Source organism: Mobula birostris, chromosome 23 (genome assembly GCF_030028105.1).
Source record: "Mobula birostris isolate sMobBir1 chromosome 23, sMobBir1.hap1, whole genome shotgun sequence".
NCBI classification, from domain to species: Eukaryota; Metazoa; Chordata; class Chondrichthyes; order Myliobatiformes; family Myliobatidae; genus Mobula; species Mobula birostris.
Window position 1 is genome coordinate 286,103 of NC_092392.1, and position 22,202 is coordinate 308,304.

General features: G+C 43.7%; 1 protein-coding gene across 11 annotated transcripts in view; it reads left to right on the forward strand.

Annotated features, from left to right (window-relative positions):
- The window catches only part of fbxo18 (F-box DNA helicase 1), a 148,673-nt gene that overhangs the window by 27,263 nt on the left and 99,208 nt on the right, over positions 1 to 22,202 (forward strand). For all 11 annotated transcript variants that reach the window (XR_011882983.1, XR_011882984.1, XM_072241784.1 and 8 more), the window contains exons 6-9: positions 3,880 to 4,070; positions 4,891 to 4,983; positions 8,781 to 8,878; positions 21,073 to 21,241. Coding sequence is in view for 9 of the 11 variants with exons in the window: in XM_072241784.1 (XP_072097885.1) it covers positions 3,880 to 4,070; positions 4,891 to 4,983; positions 8,781 to 8,878; positions 21,073 to 21,241 (551 nt within the window). In the remaining 2 variants the exon portion in view is untranslated. The remainder of the gene's footprint in view (positions 1 to 3,879; positions 4,071 to 4,890; positions 4,984 to 8,780; positions 8,879 to 21,072; positions 21,242 to 22,202) is intronic.

Below are 22,202 nucleotides of genomic sequence, written 5' to 3' on the forward strand. Positions count from 1 at the left end.
TCCAACATCAGCACATCCTTTCTTAAATAAGGAGACCAAAACTGCCCACAGTACTCCAAGTGAGGTCTCACCAGCGCCTTACAGAGCCTCAACATCACATCCCTGCTCCTATACTCTATTCCTCTAGAAATGAATGCCAACATTGCATTCGCCTTCTTCACTACTGACTCAACCTGGAGGTAGGGTACCCTGTACGAAGACCCCAAAGTCCCGTTGCATCTAAACTTTGAATTCTTTCCCCATTTAAATAATAGTCTGCCCATTTATTTTTTCTGCCAAAGTGCATAACCATACAGTTTCCAACATTGTACTTCATTTGCCACTTCTCTACCCATTCTTCCAATCTATCCAAGTCCCTCTGTAGACTCTCTGTTTCTTCAGCACTACCGGCCCCAGCACCTATCTTCGTATCGTCAGCAAACTTAGCCACAAAGCCATCTATTCCATAATCCAAATCGTTGATGTACAATGTAAAAAGAAGTGGCCCCAACACGGACCCCTGTGGAATACCACTGGTAACCGGCAGCCAACCAGAATAGGATCCCTTTATTCCCACTCTCTGTTTCCTGCCAATCAGCCAACGCCCTATCCACGTATGTAACTTTCCAGTAATTCCATGGGCTCTTATCTTGTTAAGCAGCCTCATGTCTGGCACCTTGTCAAAGACCTTCTGAAAATCCAAATATACAACATCCACTGCATCTCCCTTGTCTAGCCTACTGGTAATTTCCTCAAAAAATTGTAATAGGTTTGTCAGGCAGGATTTTCCTTTAAGGAATCCATGCGGAATCCATAAGGAGTCAGGCGGAAAAATTATCAAACATGCCGGATAATGGAGCAACGGGCGACATTTTATTTTATATAATTCAACCATCAGTTCCCAGTATTTCCTTCTTTTGGCAAAGATCTCCGGAGCAAAGTCCTCCACTATACAAATTTCTGTTGCATTGTAGATTAGCTTACCCCTTTTTCTTGCCTCTCAGAGTATAGCTTCTTTGGTTGTAAACTAGTGCAAGCATAGTATCCGTGGTCGTGGACGTAGTTCGGGTGAGGGCTTAGAACGTGGGATTCGATGAGCTGTATCGAGTACAGGGTTTGCTTGAAGATTCTTGCTAAAAACTGAATATAGCACATCTGAAAAGAACTTTAACAGGTCACCAGTTTCAGTATTTTCAGGCAAGCCCAATATACGTAAATTCCTCCTGCGCATTCTGCTATCTAAATCAATTGTTTTTTTCTTCATTCTTGACAATTCCAAAGTAACTTCATTAATTTTCTTTTCCATAGATGACATCTTCAATTCTTGCTCGTTAATAGTTTGCCTGAATAACTCCTGTTCCCTCTCAATTCGATGAGTAGTCTGTTTGAGCGTTTGAAATTGAAAATCCAAATTCTTCAGATTCTTGAACAGTAGAGATGGATTTTTCAAGCTTTCCGTTAGCATTCATCAGTTTATCAATCTTAGTGTTAAGCGAACCAAATTCAAGTTTTATATCTTGTATTTAAGAGAGTATTCTTTCTAAAGTAGAAAGTTCCTCCGATTTCTTTGTTTGTTCCATTTTTTCCATTTCGGGAAGGGTCTTGCCGCCTCTCAATTCAATACTGGATCGACTTCCTGCCATCGTAGTTAAGTCATAAACCCTTCAACAAAAATAGTGAATCTTCAAACTTAAAACAGATCAATCAGTGGAATGTAAGATATAAAAAGTAGAGCTGCGGTGAAAAACGCGTCTCACTCCATTCGCTGCAAAATGGAGTCTCTGCTACCCTTGTGATGAACAATTTTTTTTCTCTGCTCTTGTCCTGGTTGGCTGACCTCTGGTTCTGAGACTGTGATCCCTGGCTCGAGGGACTTCCACCTCCTTGTCAAGCCCTGTAAGAATTTTATACACTGTATTTCAACGAAGATGCTAAGTGAAAACATATTTCCTTCTGATTTTGTTTTGGACAATGTAGAACATCTTTGTAGGTTACAATGGAACATTGACAGGATGCAGAACTGGGCTGGGAAGTGGCAGATGGACTTCAATCTGGAAAAGTGTGAAGTGATTCACTTTGGAAGGACAAACTTGGAAGCAAAGTAGAAGATATATGACAGGATTCTTAGCAGTGTGGAGGAACAGGGGCATCTTAGGATCCATGTCCAGAGATCCCTCAAAGTTGCCATGCAAGTTGATAGTGGTTAAGAAGGCGTATCGTGTGTTGCATTCATTAGTCAGGGGATTGAGTTCAAGAGCTGTGAGATAACGTTGCAGATAATGTCTAGCTAGACCGCACTTGGAGTATTGTCTTCAGTTCTGGTTGCCTCATTATAGTAAGGATGTGGAAGCTTTAGAGACGCCCCAGAGGAAATTTACTAGAATGCTGCCTGGATTACACAGCATGTCTTCAGATAGTTTGAGTGAAGTAGGGATTTTCTCTTTGGGAGGTGACTTGATGGATAAGAGGATAAGGGACACAAATAGAGTAGACAAGGTGGAAATGGCTAATACAAGGAGACATAACTTTAAGGTGATTGGAATAAAGTCCAGGGGCATGTCAGAGGTAGATTTTGTTTTTACACAGAGTGGTAGGGGCATGGGATGCAATGCCTGGTATGGTGGTAGAGGCAGAGAAATTAGGGACATTTAATGTCCACATGAACTATGACCTTGCACTAGGTGAAGGGTCTGGACCTGAAAGATTGACTGTCCATTTTCTTCTACAGACGTTCCCTGACACGCTGATCTCCTCCAGCATTTTGTGTGTTGCTTATGTTCTTGGTAAAATTTACCTCTTTTTTTAAAAAAAATCATTGAGATGGTTTGCACTGTTTTGTTCTCTAAAATACAGCACATTTCTTGACCGCATTTGCAGTTGCTTCATTTTAGCACTAACTTAAACATCCTCTCATGATCTTATACACTTCTATAAGTCAGTGTTGATTGAGCTGCTGTGCTCAAGGATGCATGCTTATCCCACTGTTCTACTCTCTCTACTCTCAGTTGAGCTATGTGGCTAGGCACAGCTTAAATAGCATCTATAAATTTGCCGATGGCAGAATCTCAGATAGTGACAAGGAGGCATACAGGAGCGAAAGAGCACTACAATCTTGTACTCAAAGTCAGCAAGACCAAAGAACTGATTGTGGACTTCAGGAAGGGCAAATTTGGAGAACACACATACCAGTCCTCATTCAGGGATCAGCAGCCGATAATGGTGAGCAGCTTCATGTTCCTGGGCATCAGCATCTCCGAGGATCTATCCTGGGCCCAACATATTGATACAATTATGAAGGAGGCATGCTGGTGGCTATGCTTCATTTGAAGTTTGAGGAGACTTGGCATGTCACCAAAGACTCTGGTAAATTTAAACAGATGTACCATGGAGCGTATTCTGTCTGATTGTATCACCGCCTGATATGGAGGCTCCGGTGTACAGGATTGAGAGGCTTCACGGGATGTTGACTCAGCCAGCACAATCACAGGCACAACCCTGCCACCATCGAGGAGGAAGCTGGCATCCATTATTAAGGACCCTCACCATCTGAGGGATCTTCTCATTGCTACCATCAGGGAGGAGGAGGCCTGAAGACCTCAGCGTTTGGGAACAACTTCTTCCCCTCTGATCCATGAACGCTACCTTACTATTCCTGTTTTGCATTATTTACTTATTTTTTGTGACTTGTAGTAATTTTTATGTCTTGAATTGTAACTGCTGCCACAATACAACAAATTTTACGGCATACTGTATGTTAGAGATAAAAATCTTATTTGAGATCTCCCCTCAGCCACCTGGTTAGAAAATAAGGGAACAAGAACACAGTTTGAGATGTACAGTATGCTCTGGTGCCTATCATAAAGAAGGAAATTCATAAACTCTGCAATTTTTGTTACTTAGACTATAAGCACATGGGGAATACTGGCTGTGATTGTTCTCCTGTCCAGTAGTGTACAAGAAATCCAGACACTTATTTCCTCTCTGGGGCAACCTTGTTCAACTCTCCCACCGACAGAGTTTATGGAAGTCCTGTACTGCATGGCGACGTTACTGTTTGCCCTTGGAGAAAAAGACATCGGCATCAGCAACAGGTAAGGCCATTGCTTTACCCTGGCTTCCGATGACTAGTGCAGGGATAAACACGAGCTTCTGCAGGTGTTGGAAATCCACAGCAACGCACACAAAAGCGCTGGAGGTTCTTGGGTAGCAACTGTGGTACGAGAGCTCAGGTCAGGCACCATCTGTGGAAAAGAATGAACAGTTGATGTTTCAGGCTGAGACCCTTCAACAGGACTGAAAAGGAAGGGCCAAAGCCAGAATCTGAAGGTGGTGAGAAATTGGCAGGTGATAGGTGAAACCAATTGAGGGGGAAGGTAGGTAGTTTGGGGAGATGGGATGAAGTGAGAAGCTGGGAGGTGATAGACAGAAAAAGTAAAGGGCTGAAGAAGAAAGAATCTAATAGGAGAGGGGAATGGATCATGGGAAAAAGGGAAGGAGGGGGGACACCAGAGGGAGGTGATGGGCAGGTGAGGAGAGGAGTGGCTAGTGCAGGGGTTCCGATGGCTGGACACAGCAAACTTACAGACATGGATGGCTAGAGATGGCTATGTGAAAATTACCAAGTCAGCATGCTGTTGAACTGCCCCCTGCCCCCTGCCCCCTGCCCCCAGGTCTTGTTGCTTGTTTTCCCTGATGTTGCATGTCCTTTAATTCCACCAAATGTGCAGCACCTTGTGTGGAAAGAATAAGATCATTAGTTGTTTGGGTCCAAACCCTTCATCAGAATTGGGAAAAGGAATTCCTCCCTATAACACTGCTCCCAATCCCCAACTCCACAGATGGGAGATTTAAGTGATGCTGAAATAAAAATATTTTATATTCTAAACCATTACCAATCTAAATGTGTTTCAGGATCCATTATAATCTGTTCTGCGTGCTCTACTTGAGGGAGAATCCGGTCTGCAGAAAGCAGCCAAAGCGTGTCTGTTCTCCGGACTCTGGCAGGTGAGTTTTTAAATAGTAGTGCCATCACTCAAGTCAAGTGTGATGTTCTCCCAAAGAGTATTCTGTTATTGGAGAATGTCTGTGTGTGACTTTGATTAATGTGGAGAGATTAGTGCATGGGCAGTCACTGGACTGTCCTTGACAGATCAGGATCAGGGTCCAGTAACATGGAATGCAAGGCAACTGGGGACCCTTAACTTCCCCTTCAGTGCCATTGTGGTTTGTCATCACATCTTTTGCCAGCTCCACCATTGTGGCCTTGGTTGCATGGGTCTTTGTCTGGAACCTACCCCTTGACCTCACCGTCATGTGACCCCACGAGGAGCTAAGCTAAAGGCATCATCGTTCTCAGGATTTCAGGAACTCAAAGCCTCTCCACCACAGCAAGGTGATGATCCTTGGAGAAGATTATTTAAAATAATTCATATTTAATTCCACAAAGAATCAAGTCTACATTCAAGTCTTTATTGCTTGCAAATTTGATTCATTTCCTCCTATAAACACACCAGGCTGTTTGTCACTGAACTTTACAACCTCTTTCGTGAAAGAATCTTTCTCCAGGGTGGGGTGAACCATGCAAATCCTACCTCCCAGAACGTTCCTGAGAGTTATGAAGGTGCTGATGTTACTGTTCTGCTGAAGCTTCTGTCTATGATATAAAACATCAAGCTACTAGATAAGCAAAAACTTCCTCTCAGCATAAACACTGAAAAAACTTCCTCTCAGCATAAACACTGATGAAACCTCTTTCCCACCGACCTAGCTGCTTTTCTGTCTCAGGTAACTGTACCTGAACCAAGCTTACACAACTTTGGAGCTGTAATTAACTCACAGTGGCCATCTGTACGCCTGATCTTATCTCCAAAGTTACTTCCCCTCACTGCCACATCACTGTTCAACAATACCTACAGTTCATTCTTGCTGGTGGTCCTCCAATCCTTGCCTTTGTCATTAATAGTCCTTTCCATTGCTCTGCTGGTCAGCCTCTCACCTTTCACTCTTTGTAGCCTTGAGGACATTCATGGCTCTGCTGTCTCTATCCAACTTGTGTTAAGTCCTTTTCGTGCTGAGGTGCATTTACTTCTCGTCCTGCAACACCTCAGTTTTAATATTGTAAACCTATTTTTATGAACTCCGTGACCTTGCTCCCCCCCCAGCTCCATAACCACCCCTACCCTCACAACTCCCTTTGACCATAAAACATAGGAGTAAAATTGGTTCACTCCACCATTCCATCACACTGACCCTGAGTTCACTCCACCGTTCCGTCACGCTGACCCTGAGTTCACTGCACCATTCCATCATGCTGACACTGAGTTCACTCCACCATTCCGTCACGCTGACCCTGAGTTCACTCCACCATTCCGTCACACTGACCCTGAGTTCACTCCACCATTCCGTCACGGCTGACACTGAGTTCACTCCACCATTCCGTCACGCTGACCCTGAGTTCACTCCACCATTCCGTCACGGCTGACACTGAGTTCACTCCACCATTCCATCACGCTGACCCTGAGTTCACTCCACCATTCCGTCACGCTGACCCTGAGTTCACTCCACCATTCCGTCACGCTGACACTGAGTTCACTCCACCATTCCGTCACGCTGACCCTGAGCTCACTCCACCATTCTGTCACGCTGACCCTGAGTTCACTCCACCTTTCTGTCACGGCTGACACAGAGTTCACTCCACTATTCCATCACGGCTGACACAGAGTTCACTCCACCATTCCGTCACGCTGACACTGAGTTCACTCCACCATTCTGTCACGCTGACCCTGCGTTCACTCCACCATTCCGTCACGCTGACCCTGAGTTCACTCCACCATTCCGTTACAGCTGATTTATTTCCCCTCTCAACCCCATTCTCCTGCCTTGTCACTGTCATTTTGAAGCCTTACTAATCAAGAACCTGTCAGACTCAGCTTTAAATATACTCATTGACTTGTCTTCCACAGCCGTCTGTGGCAGTGAATTCCACAGATTCACTATCCTTTAACTAAAGAAGTTCCAATTCATCACAGACTGAAAGATGAGTGCCCCTTCAGGGTTCTGGGTTTTTGTGGCTCTGGGGACGTGCTGCTTCTAGGTCGGTGTCCCTAACTGAAGTGTCGCGGGAGAACATGGAACATCAGGAGCAGCGGGTTAGCTGCCAGGGGTTATGTGTCCGGAGAGCTGCACCTTTTTGGTGCCGACTCTGTGGGCACAGAGCTCAGAGAAAGCGACGCAACAGATTTTTAACATCATAAATCATCGAGTTATTTGTAATGTCTTCCCCTCTCACTATGAAACAGTGACACCTCTTTTTCCCTTATTAGGAGGAGAGAGAGAGACAGCCTGTAGATGTCAAGTTACTGGGTGAACAAGTTGTTTTTGGGGTACTGCAAGTCTGTGTCTTTAATGACGTTTGAGTGCTCAGTGGAGGGTGCTGATGCTTTTTTGCTGGTGGGGGTGGTGTTGCTGCTTATACGTGGGAGGGGGAGTTAGGGGTTTGGGGTTCTAATGTTTTAACTGTCATTCGTTCTTTGGGGCACTTCTCTGTTTCTGTGGATATCTGCGAAGAAAAAGAATTTCAGGCTGCACATTTCTCTCACATTAAGTGTACCTATTGAAACATATTGATTCTAAGGGGGCATTCTTCTATCCTGAGGATGTGCCCTCTGGTACTAGACTTCCCCCTCTATTGGAAACATTCTCTCCACATCCACTCCATCTAGCCCTTTCAATATTGATAGGTTTCAATGATATCTTCCGTCATTCTTCTGAACTCCAGACAGTACAGGCCCAGAAACATCAAACGCCCCTCATACATTAACCTATTCATTCCTGGATTAATTCTCGTGAATCTCCTCTGGACCCTCTCCAGTGCCAGCACATCCTTTCTTAGCTATGGGGCTAAAACTGCTCACAGTGCTCCAAATGTGGTCTGCCCAATGCCTTGTAAAGCCTTGGTGTTTGTCCATAGTGTTTTATTTCACTCATTGGCAGCTGTCCTTCTGATGCCAGGACCCAAAGCTCAGTAATTCCCTTTCCATCCTCTCTGCCTCTTTAAGGAGCTATTTAAAGTCATCTCAACTGTTAAGAAGCATGTGAAGAGGTAGGGATAGAGGGATATAGATCACGTGTGGCAGGTGTGCAGTTTATATTGGCATTTTGGTTGGCAAAGACATGGGCTGAAGGGCCTGTTCTTATGCTGTGTACTACACTCTGCGAACTTTCTGTCCAAGATTTTGGTCTTCTCTTCTTTTATCTCTTTGTATGATTCAGTATGAAAGGCTTAAAAGCAATCCTATAGCATTTAAATACATTTAAAAACTCAACAGAAGTGCAGGTTATTTTCATCCTCATTCTCAATCCTCAATGGGGCAGCATGGTATAACGTAGAATTAGCAAAACGCAGCTCCAGTGTCAGTGACCCGGGTCCAATTCTGCCACCCTCTGTAATGAGTTTGTTCGTTCTCCCCATGGCCACGTGGGTTTCCTCCAACATGCCAAAGATGTATGGGTTAGGTTAGTGAGTTTGGGCGCACAATGTTGCGGTCAGAAGCATGGTACCACTTGTGGGCTGCCCACAGCACATTCTCGGACAGGTTGGTCGTTGATGCAAGCAACACATTTCACTGTATGCTTTAATGTACAAGTGACAAAAAGCCATGCAATTTTAGCACTTTACTATGTATGAATGGGACATTTGTAAAATTGTTACTTTTTGTTATACATTGCCTATTACTCATTGGTTTTAGAAATGACGGATGTACAGTTCGTTACTATTTTCCTAACTTTCTTTTCAAAAATAGGCTTGAGAGGGATAATGTATATCAAAGTTCTGAGCTGGAGCGTGTGCTGAATCATGAAATCCTCCCAGACCGTGTGATAAAAATAATGGGACTTGCAGGTAAGTTTTTTTTTAAGAAGTTGTAAAGATTGTGAAACTGAAACTTCCCCACCCCACCCCCGTCAACTCTGCTTAATTCCCCAAGTATGAGGCCCGTTTTTCAGTTGAAGGCAATGTGGAAGTCTATCTGGTCTATGCCAGATTCCAGCGGTCCCAATTCCCCCTCTCCTTATTTTCAAAGTTCAAAGTACATTTATTATGGAGGTATGTATACTATATAGAACCTTGAAATTTGCCTCCTAACAGGCAGCCACAAAAACAAAGGAACCAAATAGAACCCAATTTTTTTTTTAAGAAGCCCATCAAGCACCCAATGTGCAAAAAAAAGTTATACAAACAATAAAAAGGGAGCAAATAATATTCAGAACTTGAAGTTCTTGAAAGTGAGCCCTCAGCAACGAGGCCTGTATATCGCTGCAGGTGGTCCAGGAGCCAGCTGGTTGCCGGCCACAGCCTCAGTTCAGTGCAGAGATGGGTAAACCTCGCGGGGCAGCAAACTGAACACTGGCTCGTCCCTTGCCTTGGGCCCTGACACCCCGACCTTTTCAATCTGGCGCCGCGCTTAAATCAGTCAAACCTCAGCCTGCAGTTTTGAACTTATTTTCACTTTTACATCCCTCGACTCTGCTTTTGTTCTTTTTCCCACTTGCACACAGAAGGGGATCGTTTACAGTATGAAGCTGCCCATGTGTGTCTTTGGAAGTTGGGAGGGTGGTGGAGCCTCCGGTGGAAAACCGTACGATCATTGGAAAGAAGTGTAAACTCCAAATGGATGGCACTGAAGAATCAGGATTGAACATGGGTAGCAGGGGCCTTGAGAACCGAGCACCATACTAGCTGTATATATCGTCATGCACCCAGCAACACATCACATTTTGTTTCCTGTTTTATTTAGAGCAAGGGTTCCCATAATTTTCTATGTCTTGGACCAATACCATTAAGCAAGGGGTCCGTGGATCCCAGATTGGGGACCCTGATTTTGAGATGCAGCACATTAACAGGCACATCTTGCTGTTGAGTACCTTTTTGTTGTGCCTTATAACAAACAATTAACTCAGAGTGGCTTTGTCATAAGCACGTTTAATTTACTTGCTACAAGGGAAGTCTAGCACCACAGAAGAGCCGGTGTCAGCTTCAAAGAAACATACGGCATAGTCACTCATTTATACACAAGTGCTGCTCCCTGTGCCTCAATTCAAGGACAGGCTACATTCTGTTCATCTGCTTAATCAGTGTACTTGGCATTCTTCCAGTAACTGAATCCACTTGTCTTTCTGCAAGGAACATCAGCAAAATGCTGCATGAACACTATTAGCAAAACACTCTGGTACAATACAGGTTCCATCTTGTTACAGACAAAAACTGCCATTTTGTTACTACAAGTACATTTCCACACTCCAATGAGCCCACGCTGTCCAATTACACCCATGTGACCAACTAACCAACAAACCTGTACATCTGGAATGTGGGAGAAAACTGGAGCACCTTATGGAAACCCATGCAGTCAGAAAATATACAAATTCCTTTCAGATAGCAATGAAATTGAACCTGGCTCACTAGTGCTATAATAACATTATAATACTGTGCCTCTGTCCTTATTAATTTCTATCTTATCAATCTCATTTTGCCTTCTTCCTCTTCTCCCTGCCCATTCCATTCCTTGTTCATCTTCCATCCTCCCTCCTCTCAAATTCATGCCTTCTGTTTTTCCCTCCACCCCACCCCCAGCTGCCCACCCTCTGCTTCGCTCTTGTGTGTGCTTAGCCCACTGCTGTACCTGTTCTCCACCCACGATTGTGTGGCTAGGCATAGCTTAAATGCCATCTGTAAATTTGCCAACAACACAACTATTGTTCTCATAATTTCAGTTGGAGATGAGGAGGCAGACAGGGGTGAAATAGATCAGCTGGTTGCAGCAACAACCTCGCACTCAATGTCAGTAAGAATTGAATGTGGACTTCAGGAAGAGGAAGTCGAGGGAACACACTCCAGTCCTTATTGAGGGATCAGAAGTGGAAAGGGTGAACTCTCCTGGGCCCAGCATATTGAAGCAATTAGAAAGGAGGCACGAAAGTGGCTCTGTTTCATTAGGAGTTTGAGGAGAATTGGTACGTCACCAAAGGCGCTCATCCATTTCTACAGATGTACTGAGGAGAGTATTCTAGTTGGTTGCCTCACCTTCTGGTACAGAGGGGCCACTGCACAAAATCAGAAAAAGCTGCAGAAAGCTGTAAGCTGAGCCGGCTGTGTCATAGGCAGCAGCCTCCCCAGCATCAAAGACACCTTCAAAAGGCAATGCCTCAGAAAGGTGCATTCATCATGAAGAACCCCTGTCACCCAGGACATGCCCTCTTCTCATTGCTACCATCAGGAAGGAGCTAGAGGAGTGATATTAAAACCGATTCCATTCCCTCATCCTGCAATCTCTTTAACTTTCAAATGACTTTATGGTAATAGTTCAGAGCTGTATTCAGGGACTGGGTGGCCATTTTGCTCAGCGTTTGTGCTCTGTCTACCAGGGACATCTCAAGCTCCCATTTGCCAGCTTCCCATTCCCACATTATCCTCAGTCTGGGTGAGGAAAAATGCAAACTGGAGCAAATGCACCTCATTACTCTGCTTGGGTAATCTGTGACCAACAACATGAATCAATAACCTGCTCCCCATTTGTCCCGTCTCTGTCTGCTCTTGATCTACCCACTTCTTCCTATGCTCCCTCGGTTCTCCCCAACACCTTGATTCTTTCCCCTCCATCACCCACATAATCTGCCCATCATAGACATACTCTGTCCACAGTGTCCCCTCCTCTCCTCTCTCCCAACCTCCACTGTTAGGTTCTGTGCTCCAACTTTGTTTCCTATTAGATTTCATCATCTTCATCACTTTTACGTCTGCACCTTTCACCTCCCAGTCTCAGTCACTTTCCCCTCTTCCATCAATCAGCCTATCATCCCTCCTCACCTGGATCCACCAATCGTTTGCCAGCTCCTGCTCCATCCCTGCACCTCACCTCCTTGCATTGGCTCTCTTCCCCCTATTTCTCAGTCCAGATGAAGGGTCTTGACCAGCAACATTGATTGTAATTGGCTTATTTTGTCACATGTACTGCAGTACTATGGAAAAACTTTGGCACACCATCCACACAAATCATTTCATCGCTACATCATGATAAAACAAGAGAGAAACAGCAATAGAATTTTTAATATGGGGTTACAGTCACAGAGATAGTGCTGTGCAGCTAGACAATGTGAAATGCCATAATGAGGTAGATTATGAGGTCAAGAGTCCATCTTATTTTATTGGGAAGTTTCAAAGATTCATTTATTATCAAAGTATACAACTCTGAAATTCTTTAATTCTCAGGGTAGCCATGAAACCAAGAAAGAAAAGAAAGGCAGCACAATCATCAACCCCCAACTCTCCCCTCGCTGCAAAAAAAAGAACAAAAACAGAATAGGCACATCAATACCCAGATCCCTCCCCCCACCCAAAAGAAACAAAATGGATCAGGCACATTGACCCCCAAATCCCCCTCCCCGCACAAAAAAATAATGAGAACATTGGGCGTAGAACACAGAATATCAAAACTATAAGACTGAGGAAAGGAATCTATAGTCTAAGTCCGCATCCAAAATGCAGAAAAAACCTGGGCAACACTCTGGGCGCAGTGGCAGGCTCTCTCCTCTCCAGTACAGAGCAACCGATCAAAATGCAAGCAGCCGGCACTCACCCTCTGCACTCTCTTAGATGTTTTATTCTCCCTTGTCATTTTAATTGGTAAACAATTGAATCTATAATCAGCCAAATGGAGCCGAACATTGGCCTGCGCCCCATCCTGCAGTCTGCGTGCTACAAGGTTCACATACGCTGTCTCTGCCTCCTGGAATCCTCTTGGAGACCATGCAGACATGGTCAAGAGGCTCAGTTGTTGTTCACACCAAACATCAGAATGGGGAAGAAATGTAATCTAAGCAACTTTGCCTGTGAAATGAATGTTGGTGCCAGATGGGGTAGTTTGAGTATCTCAGAAACTGCTGATCTGGGATTTTAATACATAACAGTCTCTAGAATTGCACAGAATGGTGCAAAAAATGAAAAAAAACATCCAGTGAGCAATAGTTCTGTGGGTGAAAACACCTTGTTAATGAGAGAAGTCTGATTAGAATAGCCAGACTGGTTCAAGCTGACAGAAAAGCAACAGTAACTCATATAATCAAGTATTATAATAGTGTGCAGAAGAGCATCTCTGAACCCACAACACATTGAACCTTGATGTAGATGGGTTACAGGAGCAGAAGACCACAAACGTATTGTCAGTGGACACTTTATTAGGTACAGAAGGACTCTGGTATAATCGTGATTAGTACAGTTGCTTTGACAACAGCAGTAATGTTGTTTGTTCTTCTTCCCTCAGAGGCACTCAGCTTCTTCTCAATGCAGGCTCCTTGGTTTAGGATAACTCTGGTCCTGAGCCCAGAGCTATACTTATTATTGCGACCATAACCATCACAATGCCTACTGGAGAATGGGTGTGAGACATTGTGAGACCTGTCAGAAAAAACAGGGTGCAAGAGAATGGATGTTGATGGGGTTTGAGCCTGGTCAGATTGTTGAGCCAAATAGACTATTGTATCAAAAATTGATGCTAATGGTCTAGGTTTAAGTCACCCTTTAAGGTGACATTCTTTGTGAAGGAGTATATAGAAGATATAACGGATTAGAAATCCAGAGATTTGCACCCATGCCCTGAAGAAATTATCTTAAATTCCACCATGCTAGCAGGAGAGTTCAGAAATAAAATGGTGTTAATTATAATGTTGAGCAACGTGTGAAATGCTGGAGGAACTCAGCAAGTCAGGCAGCATCTCTGGAAGGGAATAAACATTCAATGTTTTCTGCCAAGACCCTTTATTGGGACCGGAAAGGAAGGGAGTAGAAACCAGAATAAGAAGGTGAGCGAGGAAAAGCAGTGCAACTTGGCAGGTGAGGGGGAAGGGAGATGAAACATGAAGCTGGGAGGTGATAGGTGCAAGAGGGAAAGGGCTAAAGAAGATCACAAGACAAAGGAGCAGAAGTAGGCCATTCGGCCCATCGAGTCTGCTCCGCAGCTCCCCCATGAGCTAAACTATTCACCCATCTAGTTCCAATTTCCGGCTTTTTCCCAATATCCCTTGACACCCTGACTAATTAGATACCTGTCAATCTCCTCCTTAAACACCCTCAATGTTCGGGCCTCCACAGCCATATGTGGCAACAAATTCCACAAATCCACAACCCTCTGGCTAAAAAAATTCTCCTCATCTCTGTTTTAACTGGGTACCCTCTAATTCTAAGACTACGGCCTCTTGTCCTGGACTCACCCACCAAGGGAAACAACCTTTCCACATCTACTCTGCCCAACCCTCTCAACATTGGAAACGTTTCTATGAGATCCCCTCTCATTCTTCTATACTCTAATGAATACAATCCAAGAGCCGACAGATGCTCCTCATATGTTAGCCCCTGCATTCCAGGAATCATCCTCGTAAATCTTCTCTGAACTCTCTCCATCATCAGTATATCCTTTCTAAGATAGGGGGCCCAAAACTACACACAGTATTCCAAATGAGGTCTCACTAATGCCCCATAGAGCCTCATCAACACCTCCTTACTCTTATACACTATTCCTCTTGAAATGAATGCCAACATAGCATTCGCTTTCCTTACCGCCAATCCAACTTGGTGGTTAACCTTTAGGGTATCCTACACGAGGATCCCCAAGTCCCTTTGCACTTCCGATTTTTGAATTTTCTCCCCATCTAAATAATAATCTGCCCGATTATTCCTTCTTCCGAAATGTACAACCGTACATTTGTCAACGTTGTGTCTCATCTGCCATTTCTTTGCCCATTCTCCTAAACTGACTAAGTCTGTCTGCAACCTTTCCGTTTCTTCAACATTTCCTTCTCCTCCACCTATCTTGGTGTCATCCGCAAACTTGGCCACAAAACCATTTAATCCATAATCCAAATCATCGATATACATCGTAAAAAGAAGCGGCCCCAACACCGACCCCTGCGGAACACCACTAGTAACCAGCAACCAATCAGAATAGGATCCCTTTATTCCCACCCTTTGCTTTCTGCCTATCAGCCAATGCTCCACCCATTCCAATATCTTTCCTATAATTCCATGGGCTCTCATTTTATTAAGCAGCCTCATATCGAAGGCCTTTTGAAAATCCAAATACACAACATCCACTGCCTCTCCCTTGTCAATCTTATTTGAGATTATCTCAAAAAATTCCAATAAGTTGGTAAGGCAGGATCTGCCCTTCATGAAACCATGCTGGCTTCGGCCTATCTTGTCATGCACCTCGAGGTATTTCATAACCTTGTCCTTGAGGATTGACTCCAATATCTTTCCAACAACCAATGTCAGACTAATAGGTCTGTAATTTTCTTTTTGCTGCCTCCTTCCTTTCTTAAATAGCGGAACTACATTTGCGACCTTCCAGTCCTCTGGAACCATGGCAGAGTTTATTGATTCCTGGAAGATCATTTCTAATGCTTCCACAACCTCCAAAGCCACCTCCTTCAGAACCCTTGGGTGCACCTCATCCAGGCCGGGAGACTTATCTATTCTTAGTCCACTTAGCTTCCCAAGCACTTTCTCTCTAGTTATCTTGACTGTACCTAATTCTATTCCCTGATACCTCTGGCTATTAGGTATATTGCTCATGTCTTCCACTGTGAAGACTGATGCAAAATACTCATTCAGTTCCTCCGCCATCTCTTTGTTATCCATTATAATTACTCCAGCATCATTTTCAATCGGTCCCATATCTACCTTTGTCACTCTTATACTCTTCATATATTTAAAAAAACTCTTAGTATCCTTTTTTATGTTAATCGCGAACTTCCTTTCATAATTCATCTTTTCTTTCCTAATGACTTTCTTAGTTTCTTTCTGTAAGTTTTTAAAGGTCTTCCAGTCCTCATTTTTCCCACTAATTTTTGCTTCCTTGTCCGCCATTTCTTTTGCTTTTATTTTTGCCTTAATCTCTCTCGTTAGCCACATTTGTGCCATTTTTCCATTCATGATTTTCTTTTTTCTTGGAATATATTTTTCCTGCATTTTCCTTATTTCTTGTAGGAATTTCATCCAATTCTGCTCTGCCGTCCCTCCATTTAGTTTACTTTTCCAATTGACTTGGGCCAGTTCCTCTCTCATACCACTGTAATTTCCCCTGTTCCACTGAAATATCAATACACCTGATACCAGCTTCTCCTTTTCAAATTTGAAACTGAACTCAATCATATTATGATCACTACTTCCAAGAGGTTCCTTTACCTCCAGCTCCCTAATCGCTTCAGGTTCGTTACACAGCACCCAATCCAAAACAGCCGGTCCCCTGGTGGGCTTCTGGACAAGCTGCTCCAAAAAGCCATCCTATAGGCATTCTACAAACTCCCTCTCCTGAGATCCATTACCTTCCCGACCTTCCCAATCCATTTTCATATTAAAATCCCCCATAATTATCTTGACATTGTCCTTCTGACACGCTTTTTCTATTTCCAGCTGCAACTTGTAGTCCACATCCCGACTGCTGTTTGGAGGCCTGTATATAACTGCTATTAGTGTCTTTTTACCCTTGCCATTTCTTAATTCTACCCATAAGGATTCTACCTCTTCTGATCCTATGTCCCTTCTTTCTGTTGATTTGATATCGTTACTTACCATCAGAGCCACTCCAACCCCTTTACCTACCTTCCTATCCTTCCTGTACACTGTGTATCCTGGGATATTCAGCTCCCAATCACATCCATCATTTAGCCATGACTCAGTGATGGCCACAATGTCATACCTTTTAACCTGCAGCTGTGCAGCAAGGTCATCCACTTTATTTCTAATGGTGCATGCATTTAAGTACAGTACATTTAGATCGGTACCTGTTGCCACTTGTGCTATATATCTATTTTGCAGCAAGTTATCCTGTATATTCACCGGCCCGTCCTTCTTACCATCTTTGCTGCACAGTATTTTTGACTTATTTCTATTTTCCTCTTCCTCGATCCTAACACCTTGGTTTCCTTCCCCTTGCCAACTTATTTTAAACCCTCCCTAACTGCTTTATTAAACAATCCCGCTAGGATATTAGTACCTTTTGAGTTCAGCTGTAATCCATCTTTTTTGTACAAGTCATACCTTCCCCAAAATAGATCCCAATGATTCAAGAATTTGAAACCCTGCCCCCTGCACCAGTTACTTAGCCACACATTCATCCATTTAATTTTGCTATTCTTACCATCATTAGCGTGCAGATCAGGCAGCAATCCTGATATTATTACTCTGGAGGTCTGGCTTTTCAATTTTCTTCCTAGCTCTCAGTAATCTTTCTTCAGGACTTCCTCTCTTTTTCTGTCCATGTCATTGGTACCAACATGTACCAAGACTTCCGGCTGCTCGCCCTTTCTCCTCAGAATACTCTGGATTCGATCTGAGACATCCTGTACCTTGGCACCAGGGAGGCAACACACCATCCGGGTATCCTTGTCCGGCTCGCAGAATCTCTTGTCCCTCCCCCTTACGATAGAGTCCCCTATAACTACTGCATTTCTTCTTGCTCTCTTGATTTTGGCACTGGGCAGAATGCTAGAGTCTCATTCACTGTGGTCCTCCTCTGTCAGGTCTGCCTCTTCAACAGAATCCAAAACAATATATTGATTTCTGAGGGGGGACTGTCACAGGGGTGCTATCCACTACCTCTCTATAGGTAGTATCTATCACCTCCTCACTTTCCCTAATTAGCCGAAGGTCATCTATTTTCATCTCCAGCACCTTAACACGGTCCTTCAGAAGCCTCATCTCAGTGCACCTGGTGCAGATGTAATCCTTGGGGAGGCTGGGAGTCTCCCAGGGTCCCCACATCTGGCACTCCGAGCACAACACCAATCCTAGATCCATACCTCTAATGCTACTGTTTGTACCAAATACCAAAAAACTGTAACTTACTCCGTTACTATGAGACTCAACGGTCGCAGGAAGCCTCTTCCCGTCTCCGCCGAAGCCCATTGAGCCAAAGCCCTTTCACTCTGCACCCTCTCACTCTGCAGCCCGCTCCGATGCATGAATGCATGAATATTGAATTTTTCAACTTCTGGTAAAGTGCTCTCACTTTGTCCCTTGTCACTCTCCTCCTGATCCACCAGTTCTTCACACCAGGTCCAATCACCCTGATTCCTAACCCGTCTCTACGCACTCCATCTGCCCATCACCCACATGCTCCTCTCAGTAGGTCAGTCCCCACTGGCCAATTCTCAAATGCCCTTTCACCTCCCTTTCTCATTTCTATCTTCCACCTTCCTCTCCAATCAGTTTCCACTATCTTCAGCCCTTTGTTTCCTCCACCTGTCATCTCCCAGCTTCTAGCTATATTCCAAATGTCATTATTAAATGACACTCCACTCTTTGAGAAGGGAGGGAGGCAGAAAAAAACTTGTACGCCAGTTAGTCTGACCCAAAACATTGTTCATTTTCCTCCATAGATGCTGCCTGACTGAGTTCTTCTAGCATCTTGTGTGTGGCTCCAGATTCCAGCATCTCCAGTCTCTTGTGCCTCTCTTCGACAGGAGTAAGGGATGAGCCTTAAATACTGGCCTTTTCAGCAATACTGGTGGTACTGCTGTCGAAGCTTTTCTGTCTTTTGCCTGATAGAAAGGGGAGAAGGCAGAAGGACTCGGATGGGAGATGTCTGATTATGTTGGTTGCTTTCCTAAAACAGCAGGAAGTGTGGATAGATCAGAGGGAAGGCTAGTTTACACAAGGTTTGTGTAATGCCTATTTAATTCCAAAGACAATAGGTTCTCCCACAAGTGAAAACATCTCAACATCTAGTCTGCCAAGTCCATTTAGGATTTTGTACGAATGAGATCATACCTCATTCTTCTAATTTCCAAGGAATACAGGCCAGACTATCAAGCCTGTTGATAGGGTGTCCCTTTTATCCCAGGAACTAGCTTGGTGAAACTCCTTCGGACTTCCTCCATTGGTACTGTTTTTTATTTGGAATTAAGGGATCAAAACTGTGCACAGTATTCCAGATTTGGTCTCACACCAACACTCAGTACAGCTGTAACTAAACCTCCCTATTTTTAAATAGGGAGTATTGCCACATCTGGAATACTGCATGTAATTCTGGTCTCCTTATGTGAGGAAGGATTTACTGGATTTGGATGCACTGCAGAGGAAGTTCACTAGGTTGATTCCAGAGATGAGAGAGGTTAGATTATAAGGAGAGATTGTGCCGCCTGGGACTGTACGCACTGGAATTCAAAAGAATGAGAGGAGATCTTATAGAAACATAAGATTATGAAAGGGATAGATAAGAGAGAGGCAAGAAAGTTGTTTCCACTGGTAGGGTAAGAGTAGAACTAGAGGACACAGCCTCAAAATTCGGGGGAGTAGATTTAGGACGGAGATGAACAACTTTTCCCAGAGAGTGGTGAATCTGTGGAATTCTCTGCCCAATGAAGTAGTGAAGGCTACCTTAGTAAATATATTTAAGACAAGGTTTGATAGATTTTTGCATAGTAGGGGAATTAAGGGTTATGGGGGAAAAGGCAGGTAGGTGGAGATGAATCCATGGCCAGATCTGCCATGATCTTATTGAATGGCAGATCAGGCTCGACGGGCCAGATGACCTACTCCTGCTCCTATTTGTTACGTTCTTAAACTCCAGCTGCTTTGCAATAAAGACCAGTGAATCAACATAAGAAAAAGATGTGTTCTGAACATCAATGGTCATTTAGTTCTGAAAACTGAACTGTGCCTGAAACATATTTACGTACTTCTGGTAGGGTCTTTATGCAGTGGTGGGCACAGCCTAGATCATTGAATCCAAATATAAATTAAGTGTAGCCAAATAAATCTTGAAGGTTAAGGTCTGGAGCTTGGCGAGTCTGGAGGATGGGTGCCTGAGTGATCGTAGCCTGGAGGCGGTCTTGTCTGTGTTAGTGGGTGGGTAAATGGGAGAGTGGTAAGGGGCCTGTTGTTGCTGATCGTGTTGTTTTGCTGAACATAATGGGCACACTATGTCAGTGCTGGGATGTGTGGCAACACTTGCAGGCTGCCCCCATCACATCCTTGGGTGTGTTGTGTGCTAAGGCAGATGGCACATTTCAGTGTGTCTTTTGATGTACGTGTGATAACTTTAATAATCCAAAACAAATAATTCAGATTGTTGGTTCAGTAAGGTACTTGGGGAAGCAAATCTGCTCTCTTTTACCTTGTCTGGTCTACGCGTGACTCCTTGCCACCAATGTTGTCAGTCCAGAACTGCGTCCTGATTGAGGCAATTAGGGGTGCACAATTCATGCTGGCATTGATAGAGACAGCAGCATCCCATGAACAAATGCATAAAAGTGGGGTCTCTGGAAAGAAGCTCCTAAGAAGGAGTTGAAGTGTAAGGTGCAAAGGATGGGAAATTAAGGAATGCAGCATCTTGTGTTACTGTGTTTATGTATAAACTGATTTGTCTCATGGCCAGTTTTCCATCACCAATCTGACCATAGGACTGTTAAAACAAAACTTCTCTCCATCTTAAAGGTTTCTTCCCCCAGGCAGTTAATCTGATCAACCATCCTAGTTAGCTCTCCCCAGCCCGTCACTGCAGTGTAAGCACTTTAAGCCACTTTCTCTAATGCTGTTTACATTGTAGATACATGCTGGTTTTTATGTATTTATGCACATTTGATTCTGTATCTACACTTTAATTTTATATTATTCTCTTTTTTTTTGGTAGTTGAATGTTGGTTTTTTTGTTGCATGTCGCACGAACACTCCACTGCAAATTCCTAATATGTGTAAATGTACTGTATATGTCGAATAAAGTAAATAATGACTTTTTCCTTTTGTGAAGTGCTGTACAGTAGGATAAAGTACAAGCATAAAATAAAAGACAAAAAGTTGTTCATTCCTAGCAAGGTTAAATAAATAGGTTTTGAGCTGGCGTTTAGAAGTACCAACTGAGTCTGCATTTAGGTATTAAATTCCACAGTTTAGGAGTGTACTCTTTTTTTAAAAAAAAAGTGCTGACCTGCCAATTTTCAATAACACTAATCAAGTTGATTCTTGATTCTCAATAGTATGTTGAAACATAGATCTTTAATTCTTTGGTCAAGATCTTAATGTTGTTAATCTTCCTCCTGCCCCAGGTACAGGTAAAACGTCATTGCTGATTACGTATGCATGGCACAGACCTCACCTCCAGTTCCTGTTTGTACTTCCCAACAAGCTTGTTCCAGAGGAAGTCAGTTACCATTTCCCTTCGAATGTGGAGTGTACAACCATGCACACCAAAGCCTATCAGTGTGTTGGGTACAAGTAAGTAGGAACGGAATGGATATTATTCAGTCCTGTCATGTGTCTGTGTGTCCTAAGGGGAGAAGAAGCTGGTTCTGAAATGTTGCGTGTGTGTCTTCAGGCTCCTATACCACTTCCATGATGGTAGCAATGAGAAGAGCGCATGTTCTGGCTGGTGGGATTTGGAGGCCGCCTTCATGGGGCATTGGCACATCCATCGCTGGGCAGACAACAGTGATACTTGCCAGCTGCTGGTGCTGTTGAGCGCAAGTCACGCTCTGTTCAGTTGCCCATCTCTTCCAGTGAGGTACCAGGCTTCTGAGAGCACCTTCTCCAGTAGAATGGTTCTGACAGAGAATTATTTGGTCACTGGTTCCAATTCAAGGAGTGTGCACTTGGTACTCTCAATTCCAACTCTCAAATGGGCTTTTAATTATATTGATTAAAGGTTGAAATTCTACCTAAGCACAGTGGCTGCTACGGTTCAGTTGTCTGAATCTGAAGATTGTGAGTTCAAACCACGCTAAACACCGAACTCCAGGCTCTGAGCTGAGGGAATGCTGTACAGATGATCCTGTTTCTCAGACAGAATACTGAACTTAAACCGTGTCTCCTCTCAGGCAGACCAACGAGCTTTGAGCTTGAAGAGTAGCTCTGGTGTAGTTTTTCCTACACTGAATGTTTATCCAATGATGATATCAAATGGGTACTGTAAGAACTTTCTGTGTGCAGACTCTGCATATTGTGGATAACAGTAGTAATTACACAATACTGTAAAGTGACTTGGGACAAATTGAAGATTAGAATTTAAATGCAAGATTGAAGCCAAAAGTATAAAGTCAATAGCTATAATAAGCAGAATTCATTTTGTAAACACTTTATGGATTTTGCAACTACAGGATCACAAAAGTTCAGTTTACAGCCTGGAGTGTAGAATAAGTTACTTTGTCATATAATCCTAGTTACACCACTGGTCTAGTGA